Here is a 19,082-nt window from a genome sequence, read left to right as displayed (position 1 = left end):
TTGGTGTGATGTCCGCCTGAGCAAAGGAGTTAGTCATCATTCTTTTTGCAGAGATGCTGCATCCTGGTCAGGGGAGTGAACTTGTTGTATGTTTGTGTTTCTAGTCTATAGTTACCACAAAGTATGGCTTGGTGTGTTTTCTAAATTCAACAAAAGTGTTTCATTCATTCATTCATTCATTCATTCATTCATTCATTTTCATCTGCCCTTGCAAGAGCAGTGCCCAGTGATGTATGATTAGTAACATGTCAGATCCAGGAAGTGTTTCTAGGGCTTGAACCCAGGTCACATTCCAGCATTCCACTTGCTTCTCCCCACAGCCAAAGAAAAATAACCACCAGCTGGTAAATAAAGGTTGCATTTTATCTGCGGCCCTTGCTTCCGTTGAAATTGTTTTAGGGAATATTGTGATTTCCAAGGGTTGTGAGGCAGGAACTGTCAGGCTTTAACACTTGAGGGTTCTATTTTGTTTTGTTTTACTGTAGCTCAGTCAGTGGCAGCTGCAAAATAGAGGCTCGACTGGGTGGACCTGATTCAAAGAATTAGAACCAAGCTCCCTCTGAGCACATGCTCAGCCCATAAATTTATGATCAGCACCAGAAATGAGCTCACAACATTTTTCACATGAAGGTCCTACTCTTGATTCTCCTCCCGACCCCTGAACTTTCATTTTCATAAACCTAGTTGGGCATGGGGGTTGGGAGAGCTTCGTTGTTAAACAATTGGAAGTCAGAAACTTTTGCCAGTCTCCTAGATGTCTGTCAATAGATCCCAATCTACCTTTTGCTGACCCCTGTTTTGAGCTGCTTTGAGTAGTCCATAGGTATTAAGAAGCGCAGGATAGAAATTTCTACGTAAACAAAATAAATGTGGTTCCATTAAAATAAAGCTTTACCAAAACCTTTTATTTACTGGCAATGTGATGAAATAGATATATATATCACCTCTGCCAATACCTCTCTCTGGTCTAAATAACATTTTGTGCAGTTTACCAAACATCTGAGTGTACATATTTTCATTTTTAACAATGGTCTTTGTTTTGCACCTTCCAGTATTTATTATTATTTATTGAATTTTATATCCTGCCCTTCCTCCCGAAGGAACCCAGGTTTGCAAGCAGACCCACAATTTAAAAACGAAGATATTTAAAACCCCCCCACTACAATTAAAAATACTCTAAAACCAGTAGGTCTGAAACATTCTAAAAGCATAGAGTTAAAAATATGATTCCACTCAGTGGTCTCAGTGTTGCCAGGAACAGTATTCTTTAGCTATCAAATGCCTGGGTAAAGAGGAATGTTTTCAAGTTTCTCCTGAAAGTTGCTGATGATAAAGATGGGTGCATCTCCCTAAGGAGAGCATTCCACAAACAGGGGACCACCACTGAAAAGGCCCTGCAATGAGTGAGCACCAACTGAGCCCCCATTGCTGACAGCAGCACCAAGGCATCCGCTGCTGATCATAGGGTTATCTGACATGGTTGATATCTGGGAAGGTACTTCCTTCACTATATTTTATGCCTTCTTAAATGCATGGGCTACACAGTCTAGCAAGTGACTACCAGGAACACATCTTTGCCTTTCTCAGTTGTTGTCATTGCTAGCAGGATGGCTTACAATTGTGGATTCATAGCTAACAGATTTAACAACATCAGGTGTAGTTTGGCTCTCAGATCCAATGTCCAGAACTTGGCAATTCCATAGTATAGATATGGTCTTAATAAATAAAGAAATTGCCCAAGGTGTGAAAACATTGAAAGGCTGCCTAAATTAGCTCTCTGAACATTTGATAACTTGTGCAAATAAAGGGGAGGGGGATTCAATGTATAGTAGAGACAGAAAACAATAACCCCACACACCTGTCCCGATAGGGGAAAACTTCCAAAGCATAATGGAAATCTCTTTGCCACCCTGATTATGTGTAGGAAGAACAGATCAAGCAACGTGTGGGGTCAATGCAGTGTGCATGTTTTTATAGCTATTTCCTTTCAGGAAATATATAACAGAAGCAGTCTTTTTCAACCTGGATGTTCTGGTCTACAGCCTCCCCCCCCTCCCCAGTCCTGACCATTGACGATGCTGGCTGGAGACTGATTGAAACTGGAATCCAAAACAGAAGGTTCTAGAAGGCTGCCTTAGCAGTTTAGTATAAAGGGGAAGGCTAATCACAGTTAGGCAAGAAACAATGTGTTTTCGTTTGCGAGCCTTGAGACTTTAAAGCAATTCATGCCTTTCCCTGAGAGATGACAATATAGGGTGTGTGTGTGTGTGTGTGTGTGTGTGTGAGAGAGAGAGAGAGAGAGAGAGAGAGAGAGAAACTAAATGGCATTTGGAGGATGGCGAATACATAATGGAACTGACATTTCCTTATGCTCCTAATAATAATAATAATAATAATAATAATAATAATAATAATAATATTTATTTCCACCCAGCAAGTTTTATCACTGAAGTGGATGGCTTGTTGCCTGAACATTCTCTTTTGAAATATCTAGATTCTCTGGAACAGCAGGTTTTAAGGCATGGCATGGCTTCAAGTCAGCTAAGGTATGCAGGTGATACTGTACCATGAGCAAGGCCAGACATATGTGAAACTGGATAATTGAGGTTCCTGCAATGCTTCCGTATATATTGCTCTTCCTCCAAGGAGCTTGGAACACTATTATTCTAGTAATTCTCCTGTGGTGGAGGAAGGGGATCCTGTGTGGGTTGTCACTGCCCACCTCCCCACTGTCATGAAGTCAGGCTTTCGAAAGGGGACACCTGTGGTGGGCAAGGCATTCTCCCCACTAATTCAATTCGTACTTAAACAAGTAACTGTGTGGGACAAAAAACAAAACAACATTGTTCCGGCTTAGTTCCAGTAGTAGTGGAACTGTGTTATATGCCTTCAGACTGCTCTCTGGGCCATAGCTGTGTGGACTGTGAAGGCAGTGCTTTTTGGGATGTAAATGTTTCTGACAATACTGCTTGCGTAGTTTCTCAGAGAATATCTCGTGTCTCATGCCTTGTTGATGCCTTAACAGTCCCTAACGTTGTTTTCACAGGTGATTAGTCACCTTTTGGCTTCTGTTCTTACAGGATGTTACTGTGTCCTGTTCCCACACTAAATGTGAGGCGATTTACAATTGGTCCTGATTCAGCCATGTGATAGTGTCGTTTTGAAAGCAAGTTTTCTAGTTGGGGTTGCAATGAAGTGAGGACAAAAGATAGCACAAGTTGCTTCAAGGTTTCGCACGCCATTGTGAGCAGTTAGGATGTTTTTGACAATAGGCATCTTGGTTGGCTTCTGTGAGAAAACAAAATGCTGGATTAGGTGGTCTGATCCAGTCAACTCTTCTTGTGTTCTTATGATAGCAGCAACATATATATGTGGGTATTTGAATTTTCAGTTTAAAATATGAATTGGTACATCACCTCCTTAAATTTCTCATTTTTAATACTTGTTTTAAAAGTTTTTTTTTATATTTCAAGCTAAACTTGGTTGTTGTTTTTAATACTTGCAATGTTCTAAAACAAATATGATACTCTAATTCTGATTCAGTTACCTGAATGCCATTGCTTAGGTAGCCTGAATTGCAGCACACTTGCACAAATGGGAGGTAGGAGCAGGCATGGGGTACCCCTGATATATTCAGAGATACAAACCCTACAAAGGCATGGATGGCTGCAGCAGCAGGGAGGATATTCCCTCCAAACATCCTCATGGGTATTGAGCAAGCCCAGTGCCTGTAGAATGCTGACTGAGGGAAAACACCCTGAAAACTGGGTGGGAGGAAAAAATGGGATGGAGGGGCTAGAAGAGCAGCATGGAGGAAGAAGCACAGAGATATAAAGATGCTTGCCTGTTTACTTGCTCTGCATAGCCTTCTGACTGAATTCAAAGGCCTGCCTCAAGCACCCACCCGCCCCTGTTTGCATGTTACTTTTTGTTCCTCTTATTGTAAGTTAATATGATCAGAGTATTTTCATTGTTCCTTGAGGCTCTTCAGACTGCTTAAGTGAAAGAGCACTTGGATTATTAACATGCATTTAAAAAATAATAAAAATAAATTGCACTGTAGTGGCTAAATGGGTCTAACAACTTCTTTAATTTTATACTTTTCTGCAGCCTTCTTAAATTTTGGACGCATTGTCAAAAGGAGTGTAAGTGCTTACAGTTTAGACTGCAGGCTGGCCAATGACCCGGCAGTCTTCATCAAGAAACTTTTATCCCAGCCTTTGGGAAGGCTTGATGTTGGGAACTACTCAGAGATTTCTCCTGCTTTTGTTTTTAGCATTTACGACCCATCTTTCCTCCAAGTGTCTCAAGGTGGTTCTCTCCTTCTTCATTTATATCCTCACAACAACCTTGTGAAGTAGTTTAGGTTTTTTATATCTTGCTGACATTTCTGTTTCTTTTATTGTGAACATTTTATAGTGTTCACTGTTTTCTTTTTTTTTGTATGTGACATATGGTATCGGGTGGCCTCTAAGTTAGGTAAGTAAACTCCATCCTAGGATCCTCCAAAGCAATTTGAAGACACTTGAGGCACACCTCTGATGCTAAGCTAGATAGACAGAAGTGCAGGTCTTCAAAAACCTGATGAAACTCTGGATTTAGCTGTCACGTCATGTCTTTCTTCTCTGTCACAATGTTTTATGACAGCCTTTCCTCTATAAATTTGGAGTGGAAAACCTGGTTTGAAAACGCCTTAAATCAACAGGGTGCAGGCCTGCACTCAGTTACACCCAAGTGCTTCCAGTAACACTTGTTTTCTTGCAATGTGTAGACATACTTTGGCAAAACCCTTATTCTCAACAGTACAATAGGGATTTTCATCTGTCCTTGTAGTGAAACCAATGTGTACGGTACAAGACCCAGCTGGAAAATGTGGGCTTAAATGGTGGATTTAATGAGGGAAAGGATGGGTTGCGAGGATGGGTGGGCATATAAGGGACACAACTAGAAATGTCCATAGCCCAGTAGGACAAGCTTATGTGAGAATTAGTGGGAGGTTCATTGCATTTTTCCTGTGTGACCCCTGTGTTGAATTCTTCCCTCTCCCAAATAGGTTTGCATGTTTACACAGAACCGCTTAGCATCATGTATTTGCATTCTTACAAAAAATGAAATGTATCCTCTGCCATTATCTCAGGTAATCTCTTAGGAACCATAGGCAGCTCCCTTATACTGTTGGTTGATCTTACTTTGTATTGTTGATACTGACTGGAAGATGCTCTCCAGGGTTTCAGCTAGGGAGTCTCTCCCAACCATACCTGGAAATGCCAGGGATTAAACCTAGGAGCTTTCGGATGCTTTACCACTGAACTATCCCCCTTCCCCAAATAGTCCACATACACACTTCTTCTCTTCACATGTTTGCTGCCTCCAGATTTGAGTGGACAACAATGTGTAGATTAGTGGCAGGAAGGGAGTGCGGACCTTTCCTTCTTGGGATGTGACTTGAGATTTCATTCTGTACATCATTAGTATCTCTCTCTCTCTCGTTAATCCCAAGTGCTTTAAAAGTAGCTGCAATGAGTGTGGCGTACTTCAGATTTCAACAACTGCTGTAATTACTTGATGCAGAGCACTAACTCAGTAATTGCCCATCTTCATGAAAGCTTTGCAATTAGGGGGAGGGGAAATATATTTAACAAAATTCATATATTGCTTTGTTTTAATAAAACTTCTAAGTAGATTAGAGTAGACACATGTAACTTCTTTGCAATGTTAGAAATTAGCCAGGCACCAGGTGCATTTTGTGACTGGTGTGGGTCCAATTGCAACCACATGGAGATCTCTGGATGCCAGGCTGATGACTGGAGAAAGCAAAATGTCACTTAGAGAAGGACCTGAAATAGTTACCTTTGAATTTGTTTTATTCTGGATTGTTTTATTTGATGTTTTAATGTGTTGCAAACCACTTTGATGTATTTTCTTTAAAATATAAAGCAGTGTAGAAATGAAAACAACAACAAATCCCATTGCAAAAAAACCCCCAAACACCACCTAGACATTCCATTGTGGCGACCATAACCTAGGTCTAAGGTGCCATTTGGCAATTAGATTATATATTTAAGTTTCTAATACTGCTTCTACATGTCTGGATAGGATTGCCCTAATCAAAAATGTTTTAAGCAGGCACCAAAAAGAATACAGTGTACAGTCAATAGGAAGGTAGTTCCTAAGTGTTGATGCAACACCCTAAAAGCCCAATTTCTTGCAAGCTTAGAATGAGTATTACGTGGCACCTGGAACAGTAACAGTGCTGCAGATTGAATTGCTCAAGGGGGCATGCATAGGTTAGGGCAATCCTGCAAGTAAACTGGTCACAAGGGTTTTAAATACAGATAGTGATGCCTAGAATGTGGTCCAGTAACAAATCAGGTTCTATATGCTGATGGGGTCTTGGGAAGCTCCTCATAAAGTGCATTGTAGTAAGGTAAAAGGTAAAGGAACCCCTGCCCGTACGGGCCAGTCTTGACAGACTCTAGGGTTGTGCGCCCATCTCACTCAAGAGGCCAGGGGCCAGCGCTGTCCAGAGACACTTTCGGGTCACGTGGCCAGCGTGACATCGCTGCTCTGGCGAGCCAGAGCCGCACACGGAAACGCCGTTTACCTTCCCGCTATAAAGCGGTCCCTATTTATCTACTTGCACCCGGGAGTGCTTTCGAACTGCTAGGTTGGCAGGCGCTGGGACCGAACAATGGGAGCGCACCCCGCTGCGGGGATTCGAACCACCGACCTTTCAATCAGCAAGCCCTAGGCGCTGAGGCTTTTACCCACAGCGCCACCCGCGTCCCTACATTGTAGTAATCTAGTTCAAAGTCACCACTGCCTGAACTTCTGTGGCCAAACTCTCCAGGGTGGTCATAGCTGGTGCAGCTGGTAAAAGGCGCTTCTAGCCACTAGGGCTACCGGGGCCTCCACTGACAGAGCTGGGCCCAGAAGCACCACAGGGTTGGGCTGCGTACCTGTACTAGCCAGTGTTTAGTTGGCTTTGGAGCGAGATTTGTGCGCTTGTCTTCATCCACCATTCTTCCTTAGTCTGAAGTTCCCTAGAATGCCAAGGAGTCGGCAATTGTGTCGGCTGCCCATTTCATCTTTGCATTGCATAGCGAGAGCAGAATGGCCAGCTTCCCCCACTGCAAAATCTCCCTGAGCATTCGGGAACACATCAGGTTCCATCAGTCTCAAACTAGGTAGTTCCCTCACTGATAACTTCTGAAGGCTTTTTAAAAAACAACAGCAATGGCACAGACCTGTAAAACTCCCAAAAACATTGTTTCTTAAAGGGAAAGTTTGTACCATTCAATTCACTTTCAGGGGACTATAAGGCAAAGTCAAGGTATTTAATGTTTTCTTTCTTTTGTGCTACATTGTTATGTTGTTCAGTTTTGTGGTTGGTTGTGCAAGAATTACTTATACAAAGTGGCAGGCTGGGTTGTTTACTTATTCTCCATGGCACTGCTGGTAATGGAAGTAATCTGTCTACATTCTCTCTTCCCCTTTCCCGCTGCTGAGCACGACTATCCGGCTTGTTAGTGTATGCCCCAGTCCTTGTTTCTCTGTTTCCAGTTAAACTGGCCACAGATTCGGTAGCATCCAGTAACAAAGTATGATTATAGGTTTCCTCTGCAGCAGCTGGAGGTGAAAGCTCTCTCCCTCTGCTGTGATCTGATGAGTCTCGCAGCAGATGCTCTTTAATCTTCACTGCTTTTGCTGCTCATTCTACATGTTGTGTGCGTGTGTGGGAGTAAATCTGTGCCCACAAGAAAACAAAGCAAAGCAATGATTTCAGTGCATTACTGAAGTGAGCATGTGGAAGTTAGGTTTTGCAGGAACTCTGAATTATCTGTGACAGAAGGCCCTCGCTTCTGTTGAGTTGCTTCCCCATTACCTCCTCACCCCTGAGTGGGTCTGCAGTAATGTAGACGGGCTCAAAATTGGCCTCTTTGTAGGAGGTCACACAGATGAGAAGCTTTTCTGAGCACAGAAGCCACAACTAGACTGGCGATGTCAGAGGGAAGTGCCAGCATTTGCTGAAGGTTCAGGCATTCTGCTCACTCTACCTCCTGTCTACCTTTTCAATCTTCTTATTTTGCTAACCCTGTTAGGCTTGAGATCACCTGCCAGATCTCAAGTGGGTGAGCCACGCCCAGATTTTGTGGATGTTTTGGTTTCAGCATGATCCTGCAAAGGTTTGCACTCTTTAATGCCTCCCCTACCTCTGTTGTCTAACCTGTGTTACTAATTACGAAATACCATTCTGTGAAAGAGTACAAATTGAACTAGGCATCTATTAAAGACTTAGAGGCATTAAAAGATAAGGCAGCCAGCTTTTTTGTATTATATGGCTTGGTTGTTTGCCACTCTGCACTTCTTTTGGAGAAAGGATGAGACAGAAATTTAAGGGGGGGGGGACACACAGTGAAAACCATGCTTATAACACTTGCCTGTGTTAAAAAACAAAAAACAGCTAAGGTGTTAAATCTGCAATTTCTGTGAGATGGTGTTTACACCCTTGTTTGTTGGCAAAACTGTCTACATGTGTACAAATAAGTAAGAAAGGACTACTGTTAATTGCTCCATGTGGCATCTATTACTGGCAGTGATAAGCTACTGAACGATAAAAGGTCATGATATAGCTGGTGTGATTTTCCCCTTCCAACACACTGGCACATAGCATTTTCAGATGCTTCCACTGGTAGAGAGAAAATCACCAGGCTGCATGAGGTAGCTGCTGTACACTATCTGTCTACCATGAAATAACAGCTGCAGTGAGGGTGATTTGAAAGTGATCTCTATTTGGTATCAGTAATGTTTAGACTAGCTAGTGGGTAGCCCTTGATCAGTATGCTTTAGTTCAATTTTACATGATTGGGAATGACCGGAAAATGTTAAGAACATTAATGTTGCTATAAAAATATTTATATACTGCTAAATCTTAAAGAAAATATCAAAACAGTTCCCAGCAACTTTACATAAAACCAATACAATAAATTCCATGTAATGTTTTTGAAATCAGAGAACTATTATGGAAAGTTGTGGGGTTTTTTTGTTGCCAATTAATTTTTATTGAATTTTACAAACTTTTAAACAAATCAACATCAAATTTAACATCAAACCATTCAAAAGTTGTATTCTTAAGTGCCTAAAAAAGCCTGATGAAATAGAAAAGCTTTCAGCAGGCATTTCAAAGTTGGAACAGAAGGAGCCTGTTGCCTTCCTATCGGCAGAGTGTTCTGCAGGACTGTGTTTATGAAACTAAAGGCTAGGTTGCTTGTTGTTGTCAAATGAGCCTCACCTACTTGGCTAATGACCAATGATGCACCGGCAGATAATCTCAGTGATTTTGTTAGAGTGTGTGTGCAGAGGGTGAGTAAGTGATCCTTGCAGGGTGACCCTGTGCATCCCTTCTTAATGCACCACAGCAGCAGATTTGTGTTGTGTGGCTGGAAAAATCCTAGGCACTTTGAAAATTGCTCCTGGTGCTTGAGGAATTTGAAATATTTCCCCTTGATTCTGTGCTGGGCTGTCTCCTAAAACAGCAACTCCACTCCCCGCCAGGTTGGTGTTTGGATGTTTTGTACGGGGTTTGATCCCATTTATGTTAAGCAACACAAACAAAGGGCTGTTCCTGTTTCTGTGACTACATCTTTTAAATGGATGGATGTCCAATACAAATTGTGGGATGGAGGGGCAAATGCTCATCTTTTTCAGTTCTCAGCTATTGGCTAAAATCTCATCCACTCATTAAAACTGAGGTGACTTAAAAGCGGATGACAGATCTGGTTCTCCTTCTTCAATAAAACTGCTGCATTAATCACAGAGGTGTGACGGAATATATTCTTAGCTATATCACATAGCTGCACCATATGCACCATATCCAATAACCCTGGAATCCCCAGCACCACACTCAAAACCTCCCTTGGCACCTGCCAAGATCTTCTGTCTAAGTTTCTTAAAATCATTGCTTTTTGGCTTGCAAGGGGTGTGTGTCACCTGCTTTTGTCTGTCTTTTTGGTTGGAGGTGGGTGTTTTGCCTGTTTGTGGGGTTGGTTCTGAGCACCGTCAGTTTTTCTTCTGTGAAATGGGTATTTTGTGGTGCCCACAACAGTTTTTAAAACTTCCAAATGTTTCCCTTGGCTCGAAAAGGGGTGTGTGCGTGTGTTAGGAAACCTCTGCCCTGATTCTACCTACTGGGCCTTAGTAAATGGAGGAAAACAGTCACAAATTACTAACACTATACTTGCGTGCAGTGTAACCACTACATCTTTAGACTGAATAAGGGAAGCGTACAATCATTGCTGTAACATTTTATAAGATGCATCCATTGCCCACAGGCACATGGGTGTAAGTACATTTTTAAAAGTCCTAAGCAATAATTACAAAAAAGGGGCTAAAACCACAAATCACCTATGTACAGGTGAGCACTCATTTCAGTAATGGGTAGTGGTACAAAGTTTTGAAGCTGAATTATATTCTAGGTTGGAGCAGCCCAGAGGTTTAATGAAATGGCAGAGGATGCTATGAGAATGCCATGCCAAGTGTTCTGAAAAAGTGGGTCCTGTCTCTGGGAGTCCTTTGGGATCATATTCAGGGTGGAGTGGGAGAAGGAAAAAGGAGGAAGAAAGTGCAGTGAGATTCCCTTCCTTTTTTTGTTCAGGGTTTTGATTTGAATCACCACATGAATCTCTATAAAAACAGTCTTCTTGATTAAAAGCTGTTTGCACACAATGAGTAAGATATTGCATACCTATTCTGTCCACAAGCTGAGGAGGATTGCTAGCGTGAGGGAGACTTCTCGGAAATTTGTTCATGTAAGACTTCCTCATGTAACATGTGTGGGATGCAATATTTGAATAGGTTGTTGTGTACAGAATGCAGGTTTGACTAGCACAATTGGTATCCCAGGTAAAATTCAGGTGTCAACAGTGTGATCTAAACCTATACATGCCAGATTTTTATGCATGCACACCATATTGAAGTTACTGTATATGGCTTGTGGCTTCTGTAAGCAGCATGCTGGGAGGAAAGACAAAGTCAGGTGGTGGTAGCTTCCACTTACTGGAGGTGTGGTTTATGGCTTTGCCTGTTCATCTCATCTGACAACTTGAGAGCTCTTGATATCATTTCTGCAAGGTGGTAGTGGTAGGAAGAGGGAAGGTGAGCAAAATAAATGTCTGATGTCAATGTGCCATTTCACATTATGGATTTTTAAGTTGTGCTTTTAAAAAATTATGCAAATTGGTTGCCGTTCTTGTGCACAGAACATATTTCCTGGACTGTCCTAAGTTGCTCATTCTCCTTGTCTCTTTTGGTCAGGCTGCTTCCAAACTAGCTTTGACTTTACAAATGTTGACCATTTTTTGCTAAGCTACTGCAGACAGCTTGGGGTCAGCACAAAGTACTAATCACAGGAGGATTATAAGCAAAACATTTCATTGCATGCCACATAGAAACCTTAAAATGGGCAGTGTATGGTACCAGTAAATTTCTAATACTTCTATTGTATGTGGGTGTCAGAATCACTACATATATTCACTGTTCAATAATAGAACAAAACAAATGATGTGGAAGTAGTACATTTTACTACCTTCATTTTCAAAACATCAGTTTGGATGCAAGCTCCCCTGATTTACAATATCCTTCTAAATATTTAGAATTTGTATCACTTAATTCAAAACCTGAATGCTCCATTCAGCTTAATTAAAAGCTGTCCACAATATTTGCATATTTTTGGGTGGTGGTGGGAAGCACACTTTCTATTCTGCTACTTTTAATAATATCAATACACACACAGGTTAAAGCAGGTAAGGTTTGGCATGTGGAGGAAGAAGCAAGGAAGAGTGTTTTCTTATCTCTTCGGGAACAGCAAACACATCAAGTTGTAAGTTTGCCCCTAAGGGATACAGAATCTTTTGATCCTTATCTCCAGGAATCCCCAAAATGCACACTTCTGATTTGCAACACAGTGTTGTCGACTCTACTTTAAAAATTAACATAATATATGTGTTTAAACAATTTTCTTTCCTCTAGAGCAGATCTGTCCAGCCTGTGGGCCCATCAAGCTGAACGCAGCACATTAGCTTGCCTCTTGCCTGCCAGCACAGCTGTTTTTGCAGCAAAGAAAAGATTTATTAAGCCACCCCACAGCTTGTGATCTACTCTGCTGTGTCACAAACTGTGCAGATGTGCTCTAGATTTACATGACAGGAATGAAATATGCTTGTACCTTTTTCTTCCACCACCTTGTTAAAAAAAAAATGCTTTCTTTTCCTGCCTGGTGCCAGAATTCCTCTGGAGAATTGCGATGAGTTCCTATGCATTTACAATGGAATTCCCATCCATTTCAATGAATGGAATGGTTTCGTGCTTGTACAGTGGTACCTCAGGTTACAGACGCTTCAGGTTACAGACTCCGCTAACCCAGAAATAGTACCTCGGGTTAAGAACTTTGCTTCAGGATGAGAACAGAAATTGTGCGGCGGCGCAGTGGCAGTGGGAAGCCCCATCAGCTAAAGTGGTACCTGAGGTTAAGAACAGTTTCAGGTTAAGAACGGACCTCCAGAACGAATTAAATTCTTAACTTAAGGTACCACTGTAAAGGGAAATGTATGCGGAGCCACCTCTCTCCAGCTAAAGAGAGATGTGTGCACTTATACCGCTCCAGAACTAATTTTTTATTTTTTATTTATTAGATTTATGTACCATCCACCATAAGCTCTCAGGGCAGTCCACAGAATAAAACAAGTAAATAAGTAAAACGAAACAGCAAAACAATACCCCCCCACAGACACATTAAAAAAAGGCTGCAGAATATTAATCAGCCAATATTAATTAATTAGATGAATGTTCAACTATGTGGAATGCTGGGAAGCCATCCTGTGTGCCTTACTGTTGCAGCAAGCTGTGCCAAAAAAAGGACGATCTAGTCATGAATTTCTGACCCCATTTGAATAAAACAAGGCAGCAGCACCCTTTACGTGACAATTGTATGCTACCACTGCACAGTTTGTAATACCCAGTTGGAATAAAAAAGCAGTGCATTTGTTCCAATATACTGGTAATGAGGACAGAGCACTGTTATATAGTGATATAAGCAACTTAGCTTGCAGAAATAGGCAACCTGACCAAGGGAGTACGACGATTAAACTCTATTGTCTTTTCAATGCATGGGGATCAGGAGAGTGAGAGCCTTATCATTGGTTGTGCAGTGGTAATCATGAAACGTGTTGGGAGGAAGGGCTGATGCAAACGATTTTGCTCTCTCCTCCATTCAATTGATGTGATTTAGAAGGTAAGAATAGTCTTTGGGCGACGAGACAAAGTCTTTGTTGTTGTTGTTTAGTCGTTCAGTTGTGTCCGACTCTTCATGACCCCATGGACAAGAGCACGCCAGGTATCCCTGTCTTCCACTGCCTCCCGCAGTTTGGTCAGACTCATGTTGGTAGCTTCGAGAACACTGTCCAACCATCTCGTCCTCTGTTGTCCCCTTCTCCTTGTGCCCTCCATCTTTCCCAACATCAGGGTCTTTTCCAGGGAGTCTTCTCTTCTCATGAGGTGGCCAAAGTATTGGAGCCTCAGCTTCAGGATCTGTCCTTCCAGTGAGCACTCAGGGCTGACTTCCTTAAGTCTGGTGAATGAAGTAATGAAATCTTCATTGTGAGTAATTGAAAAGATGCTTCAGATGAATTCACTGTGATCACAGTTAAATATTTAACACTATTTCAGGCAAGGGGAATCTTAGCAGCAAAGAATCACCATCAATGTTAGCTTTGGCCAAATTGGCTCACATGTTAATGCTGTCATTCAGACTTGACCCCATGCATGCATACTCACAGGGGATATTCCACACTGGGCATTCTCTGTCAAAGAGTGAGACTTAAAGTGTCACAAACTAGGGAACATTAAATGGTCTTTGCTATACCACCTGGGTTTATTTTTTAATGGACTACTAACATGACTACCTGCAGTTTTTGTATATGCACTTAACAATGGATAATTGTTTTCTCTTTCAGCCTTTCTTTCAGCTTGTAAAGTTACGAAAACTCGGGCTTAGTGATAATGAAATTCAGCGGCTTCCTCCAGAGATAGCAAACTTTATGCAGCTGGTAGAACTTGATCTGTCTCGAAATGGTAAGCCTGACTATATGAATACATACATCTTCTATATGGAATTGTTTTAAGGATTGTTCATGGCGAGTCAAGTTTAAGTACCTCCATGCAGAACTGTTTAGCCAAATTGAACTGCATTTACTCTCTCCCTACTTGGAAAAGTCACGGGTTGCATGTTTGCATCCCCACCCCCACCCCAATTCAAACCCACGCAGGTGAAGGGCTAAACCAGCACATAGGCTCTAAGCATTAGTCTTGTTTCCTTCCTAACATGTTGGCTTATATGCATCTTCACATTTCCAATATCGTGTAATACGGTTTCCTTCCTGGGTGATGAAATAGGCTAGGCTACAGGTGGGCCACCTGTGGTCCACACAGGCCTTTTCTGAAGCCCACCATGGAGTACCCATCCCCACTGCCACTCCTGAATGCGCTGTGCTTCCTTCAGCCTGCCCAAGTTTGCAGACTGCTGGGAGCACAATTTGCATGTACAGGAAGGTGCATGGCAGTGGAGTGCAGTAAATTTTTTCATAGGGAAACAGTTAGGGCCAGAGGCACTAGCTTGCAAGGGCTGTTGGGGGTTCATGTGTCAATGTCATGCATATGATGTGACGTCACGCACATGAGCATTGCGCCTCCAGGGCTCTGGGAGGATGCTGGAGCTCTCCTGCTTCCTTCTAAAAGTTGGATGGGCTTTGGGAAGATGGCAGGATGGATCTTGGACCCATCAGAACCTCACACCTCCCTCCGTAAGCTAGGCAGAAGCTTCCCAGGCTTTAGGAAGGAGGCACCAGGGGAACATTTAGGGCACTACTCTAGTTCCCTTAGTCCAATGACCGCGAAGCTTTTAATATTTGATGAATTATTGTATTTTAATATTTTGCTGGAAGCTACCCAGAGTGTCTGGGGAAACCCAGCCAGATGGGCGGGTGTTGTTTTTGTTACTGGTACATGGGATAACTCCCCCTTTTCACCTTGCTCCCCATCTCTCTGCCCATTTCACACATCTCTGCTTCCCAGTCTGAGAAGCTAGGCAGGGAGAGAGAGGTGTGTGATGGGATTGCTGAAATCCCCCCCCCCCCACATGCCTCTGGGCCAGAAAGGTTGCCTGCTCCTTGTCAAGACATTCTATTGATTGCACTGAGGCTCCTTGAAACTGCCTCTTTGAGCTGCCTCACTTGTCACTGTGGCATGTAGAGGTTTTGCCACTTCCTGTGGGAGACCAGCTGCTAGGAGGCTGAAGTGCCAGAAGAATGGGGAACGTTCATGTGATGCCCAAATACAATGCCTTGATTGTTCTGTGTGCTATGGTAGATAAGAAAAAGGCAAACCATTATGGGAATGGTAGTTTTAAGCTGTCTCCATGAAGCATATAGTGCAGACAAGCCTATAGTATCAACATTTTGGCACTGGGGAATAGTGTTCTAGCTGGAAAAATAACTTGGGTGGAACATTATTGGGTTGAAGGTGCCAAGTATCTGACAGTGGCGAAGATTACCTTCATTGAGATACTCCAGCAGAGTGCCGTACCTTAAAAAAATAATAAAAAAATCTGGTGTTGAAACTACATAACATGTTTCCAGTATCTGTATTTGTAAAGACTTTGTCAAGAGAAGTTTGACATTTGCAGAGGTCTGTCTTATAAAAAAATATTAAAATTTGTATGGAGAATGATTGAAATTAGCAGAATGATTGAAGAGAGGCTGCCGTGAGAGAAAGGAAAGAGACATGGTAATAGTATTCTCTGTAACTGGTATAAACACTTCTAAGGAACATAGCTGTGGATCAGGAAGTCCCTGTTCTAAAATCTGAATCTATTATTAACTTGCTAAATGACTTTAGGCAATATGGAGGATAATAGTACTGGCTTAGGGTGGGGAACTAGATCATTATTTTCCCTGTCCTTCTTGGGCCAAGTTAGACAGGTGAGCTGCTGGGTGATCATTTGCCAGTATAGGACTTGCAGAGCATTCCACAAGATGGAGCTTTGTAAGGGGCTTCTAAAGACCTGACCATTAGGAAAAAGCTTTTCAGCTTAGCCATGGTTTTACCTGCCCAGCAAATAGTGGTGGATAGCCACTATCTTGCGAGCCAAGTAGGGAGGTCATGTGTGTGTGTGTCTCACTCGGCCTATTGGGTTATTGTACCCCTATTGAGTTATTGTAAGATTTACAGCAAGATAATGGTAGCGAAGCACTTTGGGTGTTTAAAAAAGCTGAAGTCAAATGATAACATTGCAATTGCTACTATTCTTTTGTTAGTTCCACATAGGTATTAGGCTATCACATTGCAGGGGTCCCTTCCTTGAGTCTGGCAGAATAAGTCAAAAGATTCTAAGCCTGCATGTTCAGAGGACCATGCTGTAAGGGTCTCTCCAAACTTCAGTCTTGAGCTAAGTCAAGCTAGCTGTGGAGACAGCTGCCACACCCCTCCTGGCAAAACAAAATAGGTCTGGTTTCTTTCTTGTTCTTGGCAGCTTACTGCTGCTGCTTAGGGAAGCAGTGGCAAAAGCAGGGGTTGTACATGCAAGAGCAGCAAGGCCTCAGACCTTGGAAAACCCTAATTATGGGGAAACAGAAGCTGCTCTTTCGATTCTTGGCTGTGCCTCAGTATCTCCAAAACAACTTCTTCCTTACTATTAAGTGTCTGTAAGGTTTAAGGATGTGTGTTATTCTTTTTCAGTGTTCTCCTTTATGCTTGGAGTTTTAACGTGTTTGTCTAGCCTATCTCTCCCAGAGCCCATATTGCAGCAGTTTTAGGTTTTTTTTTAATTTATAGAATTATTTAAAGGCCACCCTTTTGAGCACAGCTCACCCAAACAGACTTCCATCTCATGAAAACAACACTAGAATATGTCCTTCCCACTCCATAGATGTTGGGTTGCCCATTTGATCATCCAAATGTCTACTTTCATTGCCCCTTCCCTTCCAAAGTGTTTACATCAAGGTGGGAACCCAGTCACAAACACTATGTTGGGGCTTTAAAGGCCTGAAAATGAGTGTCCTGTCTATTGTGAACAGAGTGATACGTATCTCCTAAAAAGTTGAACCTATTGCTTTCCCAAGCACTATTTGTCTTTCAGTATTCTTGGTGTTTTGCTGCAGAGTGATAAGGAGTGAGTTCAAGAAAAGCTGAGTGAGCAGCTAAGATAGACTGCTTTTTGTTGAGCATTTGCTATATTCCACACTCTCACTGTAAGACTTTCCCATTGCTAAGTGACTCACTGTCATACTGGAATTATTGGCTGTTTCTAAATTACCTGTCTTTTTAAAGCATTCATCCTGGTTTGTTGACACAAAGTTTCTGGGGTGGTTATGCATTATCCACCGTTTGTTGAGCATTCATTCTGATTTGTTTGTGGGGAGGTTATACAAAGTCACATGAAACACTTGTTATCCTACGATTTCTAGTGTTTCCCCCCGGGACTTTCCAATTTTTATTTTTGGAAGTGGCTTTGTTGTGTATCGTGGATTTGCTGGTATGTAGTTGACTCCTACTGCAAAATAACAACTGTCTAGAAGTGACCTTCAAAGAGCCATCACAAACTCAGTCACTTTCCCCTCCTAATTAAGTGGGACTGCTGTTGTGTGCTTAAGGATTGTAGTAGTATGTTTCTTAACAGGTCAACTCCACAGCTAAAGTGTGATGGAGTAAATGTTGATTTATAGGTTTACTGTTCAATGTAAATATAAAGGATGAAGAAGTAGGTAATGTGGATTAATTATTTCCTGCACCTCCCACTTTTTAAAAAAAACCTGAAAAAAACCCTTCCTTTACAGGTTTCTCAGGTAGCATTATGACATATTGCATGCAAGGGTGTGGTATGAAAGTTAGCTATAATTGTTAATACTGAACCACTTTAAAAATATGCAAATATTTACACACATTTGCAAACAACTAGAGGAGTAACTGAAATGTTCAAGTTCTAAGTTCAACACCTGGTAGAATGGCTAACATTATCTTTTCCATCTAGCTTTCTTGATTTAGAGTTTGTTGACTTGCTTTCATTGTTCTAAGAGCTTGTGTTTTCTGTTTTTATTATGCACACTGCTTTTGATGGTTTCCCCCCCTGTGAAGTGGCCTATAAATTTGTTGCTTAAAATAAATTTATTGGGACTGCTACAACATCTATATATCCTGAAGAACAGAGTTGGAGAATTTCTGACCAGTGAGCCAGACGTGGCCATCTCTGCCTTGGATTCAGCTACACTTTCCCTTCCTCAGCCCAACTCCCACGCACCAATTAAGCTTAGAAAAAAGGAACCCATTTATGCAAACAGGGACCATTTTATCTAAACCTAATTGCCCTAGGATGGCAGTGATGATTTTCAGGGTGGCAGCCACTGGGGAGAGAAGAGGGTTAAGCCTCCCTGCACACTGTGGTCCCCTCTGAACATTTCCCCCTGTTAGATATGGAGGAAAATGTTGCATTTTTGCCAATGGAATCCCCTTTCCCAACCAAGTAGGCTCAGGGGGAAAGTGTGGGTGAGAGGAGGAGGGATGGTGCGGGCAGGGGAAAAAGAAATAGAGAGAGAGAGATGACTTGGCAGTGGATGAGTGGTATGTGTGAATGTAGCAACTCGTGTATGTGTGTGTGTGTGTGTGTGTGTGTGTGTGTGTGTGAGAGAGAGAGAGAGAGAGAGAGAGAGAGAGAGAGAGAGAGAGATTGGGGAAATGAGTACAGTAGATGAATGTGGTGTGTGTATGAAATCGTATGAGAAGGAGACAATGAGTGGGGCGACTTGGAGTCCACACACTTGTGGCTTTTGCTGATTTATCCATCTAAAATTGTGGAACTTGGAAGTTGTTTGGAAGTGGTGCAATGCAGCTTAGGAAGGGCATTTGGGGAGGTGATAGTCATACAGGGTACCTATGCTGGGTTAGTTTTTTCCTAAGCCCATAAAGCCCGTACACCTTTCTCCTCTGAAATACATCGCCTAATAATGATAGCTTGGCAGAGTCTGCAGGTTTTTTGT

The 19,082-nt window shown here is 42.2% G+C and overlaps 1 protein-coding gene across 1 annotated transcript in view; it reads left to right on the top strand.

Annotated features, from left to right (window-relative positions):
• The window catches only part of LRRC1 (leucine rich repeat containing 1), a 61,982-nt gene that overhangs the window by 5,122 nt on the left and 37,778 nt on the right, over positions 1 to 19,082 (top strand). The window contains exon 2 of the mRNA XM_028722609.2: positions 14,010 to 14,127. Within this exon, the coding sequence (XP_028578442.1) occupies positions 14,010 to 14,127 (118 nt within the window). The remainder of the gene's footprint in view (positions 1 to 14,009; positions 14,128 to 19,082) is intronic.

The sequence above is a fragment of the Podarcis muralis genome, chromosome 3 (genome assembly GCF_964188315.1).
Source record: "Podarcis muralis chromosome 3, rPodMur119.hap1.1, whole genome shotgun sequence".
Lineage (NCBI taxonomy): Eukaryota > Metazoa > Chordata > Lepidosauria > Squamata > Lacertidae > Podarcis > Podarcis muralis.
Note: the sequence above shows the minus strand (reverse complement) of the source record. Positions and strands in the feature narration are given on the sequence as shown.